An 18,352-nucleotide genomic window follows, 5' to 3' on the forward strand; every position below is an offset into this window, starting at 1 on the left:
CTCCCATGGGAGGAGGTAGGCAGGGGCCCTTTCCTCTGGCCGAACGCAGTGCCACACACATACTAGACCGCAGCAATGATAGGAAGAGGCAAACACGCATGCTCCTGGGCCCCCGGGGGGCGTGGTGACAGGGACACCAAGGCTTTAGGATAGCACTGCCCGACAGAGCATTCTGCAACAATGAAAACGTTCTCTATCTGCGCCATTACAGTCACCACTAGACACAGCTGGCTACCGAGTCCAGTTATGAGTATTATCAAGTAATGTTACGATGCGATTGAGGTGCTGGATTTGTGGTTGTATTTCATTTTAATGAAGTTCAGTGTGAGTAGCCACCTGGGGCTTGTAGCTTCTGAACTAGGCAGCTCAGCTCTAGGGCCTGCACTGGAAAAAGTTTTCAAAACCGGGCTGGCTCCTCCCTGGCTCATGTTTCCCTGTGGGGTCCTCCTCCACTCTGCAGTTCCATGGGTGCGCCCATGCAGCGTCCTCCCTTCACGACAGGTGGTGGGGAGCATGCGTGCTTGTGTGTGTATGCGCGCGAGCCCCAGAGGCTGCGGCAAGCAGCAGAGCAGCAGAGCAGCAGCCCCTGGCTGGCGCGACGTGCTTCCAGTGCATTCTTAGTCACTCCTCTCCTGGCAAGGGGCACATTCCTGCTGACGACTTGTCTCCCGTGGAGGAGCAACAGGCTCTGCTTTCCCTGGCCTGAGAGCCCTGGCGTATGTGCTTGCCTCTGCCGGGAGAACAGTTGCCACAGTGATGGCAAGTGTTGCCCAGGTAACGTCCCTTCCTTGACAAGCAGAGAGGGTGAGGACAGCGCTGGAGTGGCTGACTCTGCCAGACGGGAAGCAGGAGGCTCTGCCTGCTGTCTCTGCTTGTTGCTGGCTGGTGGGGCTTGGGCTCAGATGTGGGGAGCCCTCCTGAGTTCTGCCTCCCCGGACTACTCCTTTACAGAACTTGGTAGGTGATAACAATCAGAGCTGCTGTTTAGCCAGGAACTGAGCTAAGTGTTTTATATATTATCTCATGGAATAGTCACAGCAAGCCTTTGACAGTAGTTATTCTTATGCTGATTTGCAGACAAGGAAACTGATGCAAGTAATAGACTCTAAGTTTCATGAGCACTGGGGCTTGTCTGCTTTCTTCACCACGGTTATCCTTAGTACTTAACATAGTTCTTGGCACATCATAGGAGATCTTCATGGATGATTGGATGGAATGGTGAATAGATGGATGAGTGAGTGATGGAAGTATGGATGGTAGATGGGTGATGAATGGATGGTGAGGTGGATGATGAATGGATGGTGAGGTGGGTGAAGGATGGATGGGTGGGCGGGTGGATAGTTGGGTGGGTGGATCGTTGGGTGGGTAGGTGAATGGTTGCATGGATAAGTAGATGGATGAATGAATGAGTGGATGGATTAGTGGGTGGGTGCGTGGGTGGGTGGGTGGTTGGATGGATGGATGGATAGATGGATGGATGAATGGTGAGTGGATGGATGGGTGGGTAGATAGATGGCTGAATGGATGGATGGGTGGTTGGGCAGATGGATGGATGTGTGGGTGAACGGTAGGTGGGTGGGTGGATGATGGATGGGTGGGTGGATGAAGTAGAGCTTAGATTTGATATGGAGACTGCTCATGAAGCTTATACTCTTTGCCACTGAGCCATACTACAATTGGTTTTATCTGATGACTGCCTCCCTAGGATAGCATTTTTTTTAAAAAGGCTCTATTGAAGTAGAATCTACATACCATAAAATTCACCCACTGTGAGTATACAATTCAGTGATTTTAGTAAATTTATTAAAGTTGTACAACTGTCACCACAATTAAGTTTTAGAACATTTCCACCATCTTAAAAGATGCCCTCATGCTTGTTTGCAGTCTCATTCCCGTTCCGTGCCCCAGGCAATGAATGTTCCACTTTCTGTCTCTATAAAATTGCCTTTTCTAGACATTTCACATAAGAGAAATCATACAGTATGTCTTTTGTGTCTGGTTTCTTTCCCTTAGCGTAGTGGTTATGAGGTGCATCCATCTTGTAGCATATGGGTAATTCAATTCTTTTTATTGCCAAATAGTGTTTGGTTGAATGGCTAAACCACATTTTGTTTATCCATTCATCAGTTGATGAATTTAAGTTGTTTCTGTGAAGAATACTGCTATGGACATTCTTGGGCGTGTCTTTGGAGTTTGTTTCTCTTTCTCTTGGGTAGGTTTCTAGGAACAAAAGTGCTGGGTCATATGATAAATTTATGTATAATGTTTTAAGACACTTTCAAATGATTTTCCACGGTGGCTGTACCAGTTTACCTTCCCACCAGCAACACACAAGATTCCCAGTTTCTCCACACCTTTGCCAACACTTGGCATGGTCTGTCTTTTTCTATTACAGCCATCCTCGTAAGGCGAAGTGGTATCTCTTCATGGTTTTAGCTTGCGTTTTCCTGAGGGCTAATGACGTTGAGTCTTTTTTTGCATGCTTACTCCTAGGCTGGAGTTTGACTTTTAAAGCCAGAGCTTGGCAAACTTTTTTCTGTAAAGGGCCAGATAGCAAATATTTGGAGCTTTGTGGGCCACATTCGATTTCTGTTGCATATTCTGTGTTTATTTTCCGTCATAACTCCTACAGTTTATGAGAGCATTCTTGGTTTCATCGAACAAAAACAGGCAGGGGGCTGGGTTTCACCCACATACTGTAGTTCACCAACCCTGCTCTAAAGTCAGCCCCTTTCAGTGAAAACACCAGGTCACGTGCCCAGCCACAGAACAGTTCCAAGGCCCCTGTGTACTTCCCACTTCAGAGGAATCCGGTGGCCTGTGGGGTCCATGCTAGACAAACCACCAGGCCACCCACCCCACCTGGCAAAGTGCACTCAGCAGGAAGACCATATTGCAAAGCCGAGGGCCAGCCTCCAGGGAGCCTGGAGCGGGGATTCCGGAGGCGTCCCTGTCCCAGCTCCACCATGATTCATCACCTGATGAGCTCATCAGAGTTCCTGGGATGAGGCATGCTAATTTGTAACCTAGGGAGGGGGGACAGGGCCCTGTTGATCCTGGACAAGTCTCCCTCATCCCTGTGACCACCCTGACCTGGGGCTCAGAGCCTCTTCTAGGAACAGGGGCCTGCCTGCAGCCCGCACCCACAACGCTGGAACCCACCCTCTCCCTGCCACTTCTACCACCTTCTGGTTACCTGGCCTCCACTCTCAGAGCCTCTTGGGCTTGTTTCTGGATCTTGTCCCTATGCCACCAAGCATTCTTGACACCTCCTTCAGGATCTCTTGGCAAGTCTGATATCCTCTCCGCCCAACCCCGCTGGCCCTCACTGATGTGATGGAAAGAGCTTTGCAGTGGCCAGAGCCAGTTTTCACTCCTGAGTTGTCCGTTTCTAGCTGCTTGACTCCGGGCAAGTTGCTTGACCTCTCGGGGCCATGATAGGCTTCTGTGCACAGAGAAACCAACAGTCCTCTGGCAAAAGCTGCAGCTGGCCACCCCCTCAGCATCATGTGAGGGCTGCAGGCTGCTCACCATGAACACCTGGGACCCTGCGCGAGCGCATGCTTTTTGCTGGCTCTGGGATCACTCTGGCCTGGGCACAGGGCAGTCAGAAGGCCTGAAGAGTTGGCCTGGTGTGGTGGCTCTTGCCTGTAATCCCACCACTTTGGGAGGCTGAGGTGGGCAGGTCACGAGATCAGGAGTTCAAGACCAGCCTGGCCAACATGGTGAACCCCATCTCTACTAAAAATACAAAAATTAGCTGGTCATGGTGGTGCACACCTGTAATCCCAGTTACTTGGGAGGCTGAGGCAGGAGAATCACTTGAACCCGGGAGGTGGAGATTTCAGTGAGCCGAGATCTCACCACTACACTCCAGCCTGAGTGACAGAGCAAGACTGTCTCAGGAAAAAAAATATATATATCCCTGAAGAGTTTAGGGAACTGATGGACAAATGGCCGGCTCCCTCACTCTTTAGGACCGTCAACTCTGAGTGTGATCTGCGCTGTCCCCTAGAGCCCCCAGCAGGAGTGAGCCCTCATTGCCCATATCATGTGCTTGACAATGCCCCGTTTATTGACCGTCTTCTCTTCCCCGTCTCACTTCCCCATTCTCCCCACCAGTATTTCCTGCCATTCCCTCTCAAATCAGTAAGCCATTTGCGCTCAGTCGCTTGTCTCAGGGTCTTCCCTATGACAAGCCCCAGCTCATGGGATACTGTGAGGATTGAGTGAGATAAAGCTCATAAGAGCTAGCACTGTGCCTGGCACATGGTATGTCCTCATGAAATGTTAGCCCTTGGTACAAGCCCCGGGACCTTCTGGCTCTGAATACAGCCTCTGCAGACTCTCCCATGGATGCCTGTGAAACAAGGGCTTGGGCCCTCCCAGGAAAGCTGTTGTCCTCCCCGCTCGAAGAAGGGGAGCTGTGGATGAGCTGAGGCTGGGTGCACTGACCCCGAGGGCTCGTCTCTGAAGCTGCGTTGGTGCCAGCATTGCCCACTGGGCCCTGCTATGCCTCAGACTGGTCGCCTCTGCATCTTCAGTGGCGTCTGTGTGTGGAGAACAGGAGGTTGTACTCACAGCCACCCACCTCAGGGCTGGTTGTATTTTGCAAAGTTTAAATGAGACTTCGCTGGAATGATGTTCACCAAATATTAATGGTGGCTATTTCTGGGTTGTGGGATTTTTGAGGCCTTTTAAAACTTATCCTCTTCTTTGTGCTTTTCAGTATGATTTAGATTTTTTGCAATGAGCATGCATCTTTACCAAAAGAATGAAGTCATTAATCTTTCAAAAGTAAATAATGTGCAGCTGATCAGAAGAGTCCACTTAGAGCCCAGACTCCATGCAAATCTGCAGTCTGCTGTGGGAAGACACGGGTGTGGATCACTGTGGTTTGCTTTGGGGCTTGATATATGGTGGATTTTGTGTGATCATTTCATGGTCTTTTAAAAATTAAACAATTCTCTGGGTACACACTGAAACCACAGACTCTAAGGCTCAAAGGAGCATTCATCCTCTGGAATGGGCAGGGTTCTTGCTTCAGACATGTTGTGTTTTGCACAGATTTCGTTGTGCTGCTCAGGCAGCACGTCCTGCTCACAGCACTAGGACAGGGCAGCTTCAGTTGACAGTAACTAGGAAGGAGGCTGGTGATGGTTCCAGAGACACCTCAGTGGACTGGGTATGTCTTGTCATTAATGAAGTTCAGCCATCATCAATATCAACAGCATGTTTACTCTTCACTGTACGCTCACCCCTGACAGCTTGTCACACGTTTCTTCCCGTACTTTTAGGGTCTCCAGTGGCTGGCAAGGGAATGTTTCTGGTCTTTCCCCTCCTGCTGCCTGGGGAATGCTGGGCTGCCTTGGCCTCCTTTGCCCTCCTGGGCCTATGAGAAGAGCTGATCTCTTTCTGATTCTTGATGTGGAATGGGTGAATGGGCAAAGAACAGTAAGACCAGGGTGCTGGAAGGAGGAGAGAAAGGTAGGCAGGTGGGTAAATGAAAGAACTAGAGAGAAGGAGAAAGGAGCAGAGAGAGGAGAAGGGAGAGATGACAGGAAAGACTTGGGGTGATGGGGGGATACTGAAAACCGCCCTTGGTGTGAGTTCATGGGGGTAACACTAGTGGCAATGAGTGTATCAGAGGCCCCAGAAAATCATGGGGTGTGGGAAAATAATGGAGAGGAGGAAGATGGGATGCCGTATTGGCCTAGGTTTTACACTTCATCTCCTTCAGTTTTTCAAGAGACAGATGCAGTCTCAGCGTTCCTTTTTGTTACTCTTGGCTGTTTTGGCTGGACTTTACTTTTGAATGCGACTCCATAGAGTGGACCACATGGGTCTAGGATGGGTAAGGGTTACAGATTGAAAGAGATACAGGTATTTTCGAGCCTGACTTACAGAACAGGACCCTGACACTCAGAAGGTGAAAGTTTTCTAGGAAGAACCAGATCTTTCCAACTCAGGTCCACCTCCCGTCCCACCACTGTGCCTCACCAACAGAAGTAACTGTTCAACTTGGCGTGGAATGTGTCCCCCAAATATTTCCTCGATAGCAGTGCGTCCCAAGACCACTTGATAATTCCTAGCTCAGAAACTAAGCAGTCAGGGAGGCTCTGGCAGCTTGTAGGTTTCTGTTTGAGCCTTAGCGGTCAGCAAGGGACCCTCCTCTCCCCCCTCCTCTTTCTGACTTTGGCTCAGAGATTGTGACATGTCACCCCAGCTGGCTGCTGGCACGATGATACTAAAATTAGGCTCTCCCTAAGGAGCAGAGCACTTAACGAAGGAGTTCATCCAGTTAGAAAGTCTCTCAGGCAGGCCGGGTGCAGTGGGGCAGGCAGCTGCAAAGGCAGGAGCCAGGGCGGGGGTGGAGGGAGCGCTTGGCCCAGACCTCCGCCTTCCGAGGGCCTCCGTTTCCATGATGTCAGAGAGGCGGAACTAACCCTGCCTCAAATCCAGGGAGGCAGCAGCCCCTGCCCCAAACACTCTCTGGCTTCGACACAGCGCCCAAGCGAAGGTGAGAGCACTCTTGTCTTCCTCGCCAGGTGGATGCGGAGGGCAGCGCCGGGTTTCCAGGTCTTCCTCGCCAGGTGGATGCGGAGGGCAGCGCCAGGTTTCCAGGGGAACATTCTGGGTTTAGTCCCTACCTGGCTGGAGTTTAATTCCCAGCCTTCATCCTGTCTGTCATGTTTCCTAGCTGACTACCTGTCTTCAGGCGACCTCTTGGGAATGGCGTAGGGGGAAACAGTGCCTTCAACTCAGAGAAAGCCCCTTTGTGGACTGACCATTCCCACTGTTACTGCACTTGAATCCTTGGGGAATGAGTTTGGCAAAAGATATGATCTAAAAGAGAAATCTCCCCATTTTGTTTTTGTAGTCACTGGAAACTGTTTGGAGACAGTATAGTATGGTGGTGAGGGTACTGGCTTGAGAGTCAGGACACATGTTTCTGTCTCAGCTCTGCCAACTCTAGAGTCTTGGGCAGATTTTCTAACCTCTTGTGTACCTCGGTTTCCTTATCCTTTTAGCAAAAACAAAAACAAAAAACAGGAAAAAAGAAAAAGGTCATCTATCAAGGATTATCATCGGGCTGAAGTGAGCCTGTGTGGGAAATGGGTCTCTGGTGTCAGGAGGCCTGGCTGCAAACGCACCCTGTGGCTTTGAACGAGACCCTTCCTTTCTCGGGGTGTCAGTTTCCTTATAAACGGGGACCGGACCAAGTTGGCAGTTTCTCAGGGCCTTTTCACCCTAACCCATCTGATTCTTTGATTGTCTTCCATCTTCTGCCCTCCTTACATGAGTAACATGTTGCTGTCTCTTTATCTCTTTCAACCAGAAAAAGATTTACAAATATAAGAAAGTGCTGAGTAACCCAAGCCGCTGGGAAGTTGTCTTGAAAGAGATCCGGACCCTGGTGGACATGGCCCTGACATCACCCCTGCAGGACGACTCCATCAACCAGGCCCCACTGGAAATCGTCTCGAAACTGCTCTCAGAGGTAAACCCCTCCCCCCGGGCCCCTTTACGTTGTTTGCCTTTCCCTCCGCCGATCACCGCCGATCACCGGCTCCCCGCCAAGCAGCACGCGCAGGCAGAGCTCCTTGTGGGCTGTGTTGTCACCCTGCTGCCGAGGGAGGTGAGCAGTTGCCCACCCAGCCATGTGTGGGAGTTGGTGAGGGAGGCTTGCCCCAGCTGCTTCCAGCTGTGCTGTCTGGGGATTGTAGCACGGAGGAGGAGGTGTTGCCCCGTACAGTGGGGGCCGGTAGTCCCAGCCCCATCTCTGTTTTCCCCCAGCAGTGGCCCACATGAGCTTCACGGGTCCAGGGGGACTTAGCCTTCTGCCCTCGTCACCCCACAAAGCCTGTAGATGTGCTTTGTTTAATTTAAACACCATTTTAAAAATTAGGATATTTCACAATACACTGGGAATTTCCAGGTTCTCTTTAAAAACAATCAGAAAATCCAGCCGCGGTTTACAGCTGGCGCTACCTGGTGCTACCTGTCGGCTGGGCTTCCTGTGCCATCTGCTTTGCTGGCCTCCCCGCATGTTGAATGTGTACTTTGTGCCAGGCACCATCTGGGAATTCAAGCAAAGACAAGCCCCTACCCGCCTGGAGCTTGTGTCCCGGCAGAGGAGACAGGCAGTGAACAATGAAACTCGTCAGCGAGTCTGTCCCGCTGCTGGTGAGGCAGAAGGCGCTTCGGAAATGTGCTTCTTTCTGTTGTCTCTGTTTCAGATGCTATTCTAGGTGCTTTACAAATATTAATACTGCTCTCGTTTGTTTGCTCACCTGGCCCTCTGGGAACACTGGAGTTGATGACTCCTGATTTAAACTGTGCACGGCCACCAGAGTGATGCTTCTGTCCCCCTCCCCTGACAGTGGCACCCCCGGTTCCTGAGTCACCCCCATCAAGCTCCCATGCAAGTGCCCGGCTTCCTGGAGCCCTCCCCTCTCTGGCCACTGCCCTGGGACAGGAGCCTGTCACCAGCCCTCTGTGTCTGCGGAGTAGAGAAGGCCCCTCATTCTGGGAGGACGCGGGGTGGGAGGTAGAAAGTAGGTGGCAGTGACAGTCTCAGGCAGAGGGACAGAGGTCAGAGGTGGTGTCCTCACTTGGGAGACCAGCATCGTTCCAAGAGGAGTGAAAACCCAGGCTGGGAAATGAATCACAGAGTGGCTGGAATTCTGAGGCCGGGTGCCAGATGTCCAGCCCCAGCTGCAGACTTCTCATCTGGAGAAGGGGTCCCTGCTCACCTGTAGTAAGCCGGGCAGGTGTCGGGTGCCACCCAAGCTAGAGTGCAGTGGTGTGACAGCTCACTGCACCCTCCGCCTCCTGGGTTCAAGCAGTTCTTCTGCCGCAGCCTCCCAAGTAGCTGAGATTACAGGCGCGTGCCACCATACCCAGCTAATTTTTTGTATTTTTAGTAGCGACAAGGTTTCACCATGTTGACCAGGCTGGTCTTGAACTCCTGACCTCAAATGATCCATCTGCCTTGGCCTCCCAAAGTGAGACAGCTTCTCTTTTAAAACTCATTCTCTCTGAAAGGTGGTCCTTTCTGTCTTCACTTTGCAGATGAGGAAACTGAGGCCCAGTGATACTGAGTGACCTACTCAACTCACATGGCAAGTTTGTAATGGAGCTAGAAGCTCCACCTTAGAGATGCCAAGTGCTTTTGAGACCAACTTGGCCACCACTTCAGCACCACCAGGCTCGACCACCACCACACCCTTTTTAAATCAGGGCAGTGATGAGGGCAGCAGACGTGCCATGTTGCCTGCCTTGGGCAAGATTTTTTTCCCCTCTCAGATGTGCTTCAGGTGACCGCATGCCTGTTGGCCTTCACATCCCTCCTTGGGCTTTTTTTTTTTTTTTTTTTTTAATTACCAATGGGGTCTCACTGTGTTGCCTAGGTTGGTCTCATACTCCTGGGCTCAAGCCATCCTCTCACCTTGGCCTCCCAAAGTGCTGGGATTATAGGCTTGAGCCACCACACCTAGCTCCAGACACCTGGCTGAGGGTGCTTCTTGGGCTTTAAAGTAAAAATCTCAAAGGCAGCTGACCCCTAAGTGCTAGGATGGAGGAATAAAGATATTTAAAGTAGGAAAACGGAAGAAGTTTCCATGTGCTTTGAAGCTACTGTGTCAGGCAAGGAGTCAGCATTACTCACCCTACGTTACTGAAGAGAGCTGACATTTCGTGAGGGACAGAGCTGGGACTCCAGCCCAGGCTGCCTGACCCAGCATCCACTCATGCATACTCTGCAGTGGTCAGTGTGATGGCCCTTAGACCTCCCCAGTTTCTCGCAAGGACCCTGCAAGTTAAATATTTAGATACTATAGAGGAGTAACCAGGGGTACCGAGAGGTTAAGTAGCTTACACGGGGCCATTCAGATAAGTGTTAGGCCAGGACCCTCACGCGGGTCTGCCCAATGGTGAAGCTTATGCCCCTGCACATAGATGTGTCCTAAACCTGGGTTGGTAGAGACTTTTTGGCAAGTATGTGACTGTGTAGATTAAGAGTGCGTGTTGTGGGGTCGGAAGGACCTTGTCCTGCGCTCAGTAGCTGAGTGACCTTGGACAAGTTGCTAGGCCTCTCTGTGCCCAGTTGTTTTCTGTAAATTGGGTCTGAGACGAGTACCCATTTCATAGGACGGAGGATGAGATGCTCTCATCCACATGAAGGGCTTGGCACTGTGCCTAACGTGCAAGGGCCTTTGATACAGGGCCACCTTTTCACTGTCATAAGGGATGGCTGTGGTCTGAGCCCCGTAAGCGCCCTCAGCCAGGTGTCTGGAGCTAGTAGCTGGAAACACAAACACCTGCCTTCGACCTCCGTGCCCTGTTTTGGGGCTGGGTTCTTCCTCTGTTCTGTTTACTCAAGTTGTCTGCAAGGCCTCCTCTGGAGAGGTTCCAGGCATCGCCACGCCGACTAGCAAGTGGAAGGATCAGGAGGGAGCAGGCGGAGGGGCATCGTGGAGGGAGCTGTTAAGGATGCAAAACAGTTCTGAGAAAGAACTGTCTGTCCACCAGCCAAGCAAAGCTGGCTGTCCCCACCCTCCCAGGCCTCTGTTGAGTTATATGTAGAGTGGCCACTTCGCTTGAGAGTCAGGTGTTCCCTCTAATGCAGCGGCTATTAGTGGACGTGCTCTACCGGGGGTGGAAAATGGCCCTGGTGGAGAGAAGGCTCCCTGTAGAATGTATGGGCTGCCCTGTGACTGGGACAAAGGAAGTTGTGTCCATGGTCACCAAAGCCTTCCTGAAAAGGTGTGTGGGTGGGGGCGAGGGATGGATGTGTCGAGCTGCCCTTGGCAGCCCAAAATAAGGAACTGCCTCTTGAATGGATGGTGGAGCACTATAGCTCAGTGGCAGGAAATATCGACTTTGGAGTCAGGACAGACGGGTTCATATCCTCACTCCACCCCGTATTACCCTGCACCTGCTAGTCACTGCATCCCGTCAGTCTCAGGCAGCTGATCAGTCAATGGGATAGTAGAGAACCTGTCATAACCAAAAGAAATTGGTGGCATGAGCAAAATAAAGCTCTTACACAGCGCCTGAGGCATAGAGAGCTCATCAGCAGTCATAAGGAGAGACCAAGGCCAGGCTTCTCCCCCAGGCTGAAAAATGACTGATAGTTAATAATCTACCATAAACAGGCTGCTCAAACTCCACTCATATCCACTAGAGAAAAAAGGGTGTTCAAATCCAAAAAACATCCTTTCACATGCCTGGAGTCTAGGTGTCTTGGGTCTGGCCTCACCTAGGTCAGGACGTCTCATGGGGACCTGTAGAGACTCGTGTTGTTCAGACGCTGACCCGGCTTCACGGTCTCCCGCAGCCCTCGGGAAGCCAGTTTATTGGGCAGAAGCCAATTCATAGCTCGCGAGCTTTTCTTTTGCCTTGGTTGCTGTCAACACATTAGACACCCCCATATGCCTTAAACCTGTCTAGGTGGTGGGAGCCATGGGACTCTGTCTAGAACCAGAACAATCGATCTTGCCAACACTGTTCAAATGAGGGGTCTCTTTACAAGCAGCCAATGTGGCTCTGTTAGGAAATACGAATCGGCACCACTGTGTGTCCACCAAAACAGACAAGCAAAGCGGAACACACCATGAAACTAGCAAGAAAGAAGGGCGAGCACTTGGGGTTTTCCCGTGATTCCTTGTTTATGGCACATCCGTCTCTTTCCTTGTTCACGTACTCACAGATGGCGGCACAGGTCGAGCATCTCTAGTCCCGAAACCTGAAAAGCTCCAAAGTCCAAAACTTTCTTTTTTAGAGACAGTCTCGCTCTGTCGTCCAGGCTGGAGTGTGGTGGCACAATCTCGGCTCACTGCAGCCTCCGCCTTCTGGGTTCAAATGTTTCTTCTGCCTCGGCCTCCCGAGTAGCGGGGATTACAGGTGCCCACCACCATGCCCAGATAATTTTTGTATTTTTTGTAGAGACGGGGTTTTGCCATGTTGGCCAGCTGATCTTGAACCCCTGGCTGGCCTTGAGCAATCCACCCTCCTTGGCCTCCCAAAGTGCTGGGATTACAGTCATGCACCACCATTCCTGGCCCAAAGTCCAAAACTTTCTGAGCCCCAACATGACACTCAAAGGAAATGCTCATTGGAGAGTTTCAGGTTTTGGATTCTCAGACTAGGATGCTCAACTGGTTAAGTATAATGCAGATATTCCAAAATTTAAAAAAAAAAAAAAGGAAATCCAAAACACATGTTCCCAAGCATTTCAGTAAGGGATGTTCAACCTGTAACAGTTACCAATTATTTAAGAAAAGTCCAGATTGGGAAGGAAACAGGACCCCTAAAATTTCAGCAGATGTAATCCATTCAACCTAATTACGTTTTTGCAAGTCAGTTGCTAGAATTTGAATTCAGCTAAAACATCTCAGGCCCACTCACAGAACTTTGTGTTCCTTGGGAACTTAGTTTGAGAAACACTGAAATCATATACGTGTTACTCCTAAAAGGCTGCGTGCTACAGCATTAGGACTCTTAAAAGATCTGTTTCTTTACATACTTCTTATGAACCTGCCCTCTGGCTTCTACGCAGTTTCACTTTGACAAGGACCAGATCCTCTCCCAACAGCCTAATGAGGTTACTGGAAACCCCGTTTACCAAAGCAGAAACTGAGTCTCCCCCAGACTCGACTCACTCAAGGTCACATAACTCAAGCCCTGAAACAGGGACAAGAACTCAGTTCTCCCTGCCCCGAAACCATACTTTTTCCCCTTTCCTGACCTTGTCTCTGAGGGTGTTCAGATCTGTTTAATTAAGAAAAAATGATGGTGACAGTTGGTCTGTGACGCTGAAGATGTTTTAAAACTGTGGATCTTGAAATCCAAATGCTCGTTTTCTTAATTTTCTTTTGTTTTCTTTTCCTCCTGCTGTCTGCCTTCAATCCTTTAGAACACAAACTTGACCACCCAGGAGCATGAAAACATCATTGTGGTAAGTTCCTCTCGAACACGCACCCTCCACCCACCTCCGCCTCCTGGAGCCTACAACCCTTTTCCTGGTTTGGGGTAATTCTGGCGCCTGCGTAATCCACCAGCATCTGGCCTTGCTCCGTTTTGTCTTTTCTAGCAAGCTGGTCGCATCTCCCTCTGCCTTTGCACATTTCAGAGCCCCAGTTAATGGGAGAGGGAGTGTAATTATCTGTCTTTGAGGTTTGTAGCAAATGTATCATAATCGCCTCCTCCTTCCTGAGTCTGCCTAGGGAGTTGAAGGCAGGAGATGGCAGAGACCCTATAATTTATTCAGAGGCATCACCCCATTAGCTGAAAGGTAAACGTCCTCTTTCTTGCCCCAGGACATGTCTGCCAATTAATCCACAAATAGAACTTGGATTTAATTCCCTGTGATACATAAAGTGAGATGCTATTTTCTGGGACTCTACCATGACGTAAGCATTTTTGAGGTAAAATATCTTCCTAGATGACTTTTAGCTACGAAACCTAACTCTCACTTGAGAGAAGAAAGCAATGAAATCGCACCTGCTAGATGGTCAGCACCGTGCTGTGTATTTGAATTCAGATAACCTAGTCCCCAAGGAGTTCGTCATCTATTGTAAGAAGACAAAAGTGATCACCGCAAAGCATAGAGACATTGAGTGCAGAGAGTAAGTAGAGTGATAAACTCCCCTGGGAAAGGAGCCAGAGAGCTTCCTGGAGGTAGTGATATCTGAGCTGGGTTTTGAAGGATCAATAGGAGTTTTCCAGGTGGCAAAACAGGATAAAAACATCCCAGAGAGAAGAAACAATGTGCAAGGGCACAAAGATTTAAAGCAACGTGGTGCGTTCTGGAAGCTTCAGCATTTCTGGAGCATAAAGCATAAGGAAATGAGAAGCAGGCGGATGGGAGATAAAATAGAAGCAAGAGGCAGAGCCTTTTGTGCCCAGGAGGGGACCTTGGAACTAAGCGGCCTGGGATGTCTCCTGGCTGCAAGGTACAGAACAAGAGCAGCATCAGTCACTAGGCCCCTCAGACTCCTTTAGCCGAATCGAGGCCTTGAGGGACCCACTCAGTCGGCCCTGGCAAGCCAAGCTGGTTATGGTATGCACAAAATGAGGTGGACCTCAGGCCTTTGATTGTAGAGAGTCAAGGCAACAGCTTCTGCCTTTGCTGTCACCTCCAGTGTCTGGCACATAGTCGGCCCCCAGTGGGTGTTTGCTAACAGTATAGAGGTTTTCTCCATGCTCTCACCCTGACTATCCCTTGCCTTCTCTTGCCAGAACAGGAGAACACGTCAACCTGGGCACCCCCAGTCACTCACCACCACCTTTTTCCGGCATAGTATTAATTCATCCATTCATTTAATGTACTTTGCTGAGCATGTGAGTTTAACTATGTGCCAGACACTAACTCTGTCCCACAGATAGAGAGCTGGACGAGACATGAGGCCAGCATTGAGGATTGAATGTATGCTGAGAGAACCTGGCGGGTCAACAGATAATACAAAAATAACATAGCCAAGGGCTGAGGTTTGTTCTGGGTGTTAGTGGGGGTGCAGAGGATAGGTACTTAACCTGTGTCAGGGAGGGTACTGGGAGGATGATGATGGAGGACTTCCAGGAGGAGGTGACCAAGCTGAATCTTAAAGGAGAGATAGGAAAATGTCAGGTAAACGGAGCAAGCTGGGGAAGGCGTTCCAGGCAGGGGGACTTCCATGTGCAAAGGCAAAGTGGTAAGATGGGCTGCTGCAGAACCGGAAGGAGGTACTGCTTCCTCTCCCTGCCAGCAACACCTGTGGGTCCCACTGGGTGCCTGGGAGCCCTGGATGGAGGACAAGGGCTTGCATTCAGGACAAGCCTGGGAAAGAAATTTTGATCCGAGAAATCCAGGCTGCATTTATCCAGCTAATATGGCTGAACTGAACCCTTAGTTGGGTCGGGTTGAGCTTCCCGGCTCAGCAGGAATGCCTGAGAACAGGAAAGAATTTGATCTGAGGGTCTGACCCTCACCCCTGCGTTTTACAGCCTCCCCTTCCAGCATTCTTTTATTACTATTGCTGTTGTCATTATTGTGACGACTTCTGGAGCCTCCTTTCATTCCAACAGTTACATCCTCTTATTTGCCCTATTGGCAATTAGTCTTCTCCCATGTGCTTGGTAGTTTTTTTATGCACTAATTTTTCTACCATAGCTTGAGTTGGTTTTATTCATTCCATTGGCCAGGCAATAGTAACTGTTGTTGGTCTTGGACCAGGAGTCCAAACCCCAGCTGTGATCCGGCTCACTATGGAAGGCTCTCACCATGGTGGTGAAGAACGTGGGCTTAAAGCTGAATCTAGGTTCAAGTTTAGAATCAAGTTCAGACCCCGACCCCAGCCATACTAGCTGTGATAGAACTTTTAATTTTATTTAAAATATCATCTTGCAAGTATTTCTTTTTTTCTTTTCTTTCTTTCTTTCTTTTTTTTTTTTTTTTTTTTGAGACAGAGTCTCTCTGTCGCCCAGGCTAGAGTGCAGTGATGCGATCTCGGCTCACTGCAATGCCACCTCCTAAGTTCCAGTGATTCTCCTGCCTCAACCTCCTGAGTAGCTGGGATTACAGGGGCATGCCACCATGCCCGGCTAATTTTTGTATTTTTGGTAGAAATGGAGTTTCACCATGTTGGTCAGGGTGGTCTTGAATTCCTGACCTCAAGTGATCTACTGCCTTGGCCTCCCAAAGTGCTGGGATTACAGGCGTGAGCCACTGTGCCTGGCCAATTTTGCAAGTATTTCATGAGTATGAGTGTGTTTTCATCAGGAAAAGAGGATATCATCCCATCCCAGTGCCCTCTTCAGAAACATCTTGTTTTCAGGTGATGACAAACCCACACAGACAGATATGGTTGTGGATTTTTGGGGTTTTGGGTTTTTTATTTTTATTTTTTTTGCTTTTAATATGAATGATGTGATGCACGGTGTGTCGCCCTGGATTTATTTTTCTCTCTTCACAATATGGCCTGGAGATTGTTTGAAGTCTTTTCGTGGCTGTCTACCCCACAGTTCCTGATCCTTGTTTGTTGTGTTTCAGGCAATCGCTCCTTTGCTGGAAAACAACCACCCACCACCAGATCTCTGTGAATTCTTTTGCAAGGTACGGGATTGCTGAGCTGGGGCTCTGGCTGCAGGGGGCTACCTCCCTCGGTGTGTGCACACTGGGGATCGGGTTTGCACAGAAAGGCCGAAAACCTGGGCCCCACAGTCTTGGGCCATGGTCCCAGACACAGGTGGAGGGCATGCCAGGCACCCATCCTTAGGGTTACACCCACCTCTCTGCGCCAGGTACCCATCCTTAGGGTTACACCCACCTCTCTGCCAGACAGGTGACAAACAGTCAGAGGAGGAACATCTTGCTTTTTCTTGGAATCACTTCCCGGCTGTCCTGGGAGACAGGTTGCTGCAGATTTCCTGGGCTCCTGACGTCAGAGCTGGGTTATTATTAGCCAAGGTTCCTCTGCGCAGTGGCTGGCCCACGGTGGGGTACGGCTGTGGGGCTTTCCCTGAACACGGGAGGCAGCATGGTGCTCCAGGTTAGCTTAGAGGAGCCGTGGAGCAGGGCATCCGCTGTCAGGCACCCGGCCCCAGCCTTGCAGTGGGCTTCACATAGGACATGCCCAGGGCACATCGGGGAGCAGGCATTTCTCATTCCCAGAGCACATCTTCTCGGCTCAGGCCGAACCAGCACACAAACCTGTTTTGTTCTTTGCTGTGTGTGGTTTTTTTTTAGTGTAATAATTGTATGTCATTGGAAAGACATGCTCTCAGCGCTCCCCTGTCATACCCCTGCTGCCCTGCTCAGCTGGTCCTCATCCCTCCACGCTCCCATTACCTGCCTCCTGCCAAGGTCACCCACTGTCCTTTGGAGAGGTGTGGGCTGTGTACAGCAGTGGGACCCGCCTGTGGGGTGGAACAGCAGGCCCCTGGGAGGAAACGGGACTGTGGTGCACTTGATTTCCCTTGCCCTCCCCCGGCCCCCCACCCCCGGGTGTGTGTGTCAGGGGATAGGAGCTTTGAAAGGGAGACAAGATTCTGTTATCCTCCTGGAGTCTGCCTCCCTATCAGGATTCCTTTTCTAGCGACCCACACACCTGCTGGTCTGAGTGCCCAGGGTACTTGTCAGGGCCTGGAACAACCTCTACCCCCATCCTTAATGTGGGCATGTGCAATGTGTGCCCCCGGGCCCAGGGAGTGAACGCCTACAAGCGTGTGTGTGTGTGTGTGTGTGTGTGTGTACAGGTGTGGATACACACAGGCCCCGGGCTCCTCGGGGCACACGAGGGCCTTCTTTGCCCCTGGGCCTCATGGGTATCATGCCCCCAGCAGAGTGGAGTTAAATAACCTGGTATCCTGAGAGAACGGCTAGCTGCTCCTCTGCCTGTCACTGAAGGTCACCTCCTCCATCTCCTGTCCAGTTTAACCCAAACCTGCCCCATGCTTGCCTCTCAAGCTTAGGATTTCTCCCAGATCTCAAGATTCTCAAACTCTGGTTCTAGAACATTGGATATTTGTTGTAGAACAAGATACACTTGCCTCACTGTGTTTCCTACCTGAGGCTTCACTTGTCTCACTGTGTTTCTTACCTCAGCGTTCCTGGTAGCACAGTTTGGAAAAGGGTGAGGTAGAAAAAATTATCCTTTTTGGCATTCTTTGCTATAATCCCGTGTGGGTGTTTCAAAGAGGGCCGTCTGCCTTTTGGAGGGAGGGGTCCCAGCCACGCGGGATGCTGCTTTGGCTGTTTTCCCTCTGGGAGTTGGAGCCCAGAGAGGAGAGCTTGAGGGGACCAAAGCCTCCCGCGCTGCGTCTGCTCTGCCAACCTCCTGCCAAATTCCGAGATCTGAGGAAAGTTTATTCGTCTTGCTCTCTCAGGGGAGCCCTGATTTCTCTTACCCCAGGTCCAGCATCCTCATCCAGGGGCCGGGTGGGTGATAAATGTGTGCAGGACACGAGGGAGGGGCTGCGCCTTGTCTGCACAGCCTGTGAAGGGCTTCCTTTCCAATCTGAAAAACAAAACGCCACACTGGTGATGAATCGGGCCTGCAGACTGCCACCCGAGTGCTAAAGCCACCAACTGAAGAGTCACAGAATTTTCAAAAACCTGGTGTTCAAATGCCAAAGCCCTGGTATTATCATACCCAATTTCCAAGGTCTTTCAGACCACACATGCAGAATCTTAGCTTTACAAAAGTCTCATTATATGTTAAATAAGGACCATGTCAGGACGCCTATGTGTACCATCTGAAACAGTCTCAAGCTTTAAGGTCAAAATCAAACAAAAAGCAAACAAAAGCTCTCATCTCATCTACTTTTTTTTTTTTTTTTTTTTTTTTTTTTTTTTTGAGGGGGGTTTTTT

General features: G+C 50.3%; 1 protein-coding gene across 3 annotated transcripts in view; it reads left to right on the plus strand.

The window, feature by feature from the left end:
- CMIP (c-Maf inducing protein) overlaps window positions 1-18,352 on the plus strand; it is a 264,953-nt gene that overhangs the window by 197,714 nt on the left and 48,887 nt on the right. For 2 of the 3 annotated variants that reach the window (XM_025370610.1, XM_025370611.1), the window contains exons 4-6: window positions 7,340-7,501; window positions 12,920-12,961; window positions 16,034-16,096. In XM_025370610.1, coding sequence (XP_025226395.1) covers window positions 7,340-7,501; window positions 12,920-12,961; window positions 16,034-16,096 — 267 coding nt within the window. Of the gene's footprint in view, window positions 1-527; window positions 775-7,339; window positions 7,502-12,919; window positions 12,962-16,033; window positions 16,097-18,352 lie in introns of those variants that run through there. The other variant, XM_025370612.1, reaches the window with a different exon arrangement.

This window comes from Theropithecus gelada, chromosome 20 (genome assembly GCF_003255815.1).
Source record: "Theropithecus gelada isolate Dixy chromosome 20, Tgel_1.0, whole genome shotgun sequence".
NCBI lineage: Eukaryota > Metazoa > Chordata > Mammalia > Primates > Cercopithecidae > Theropithecus > Theropithecus gelada.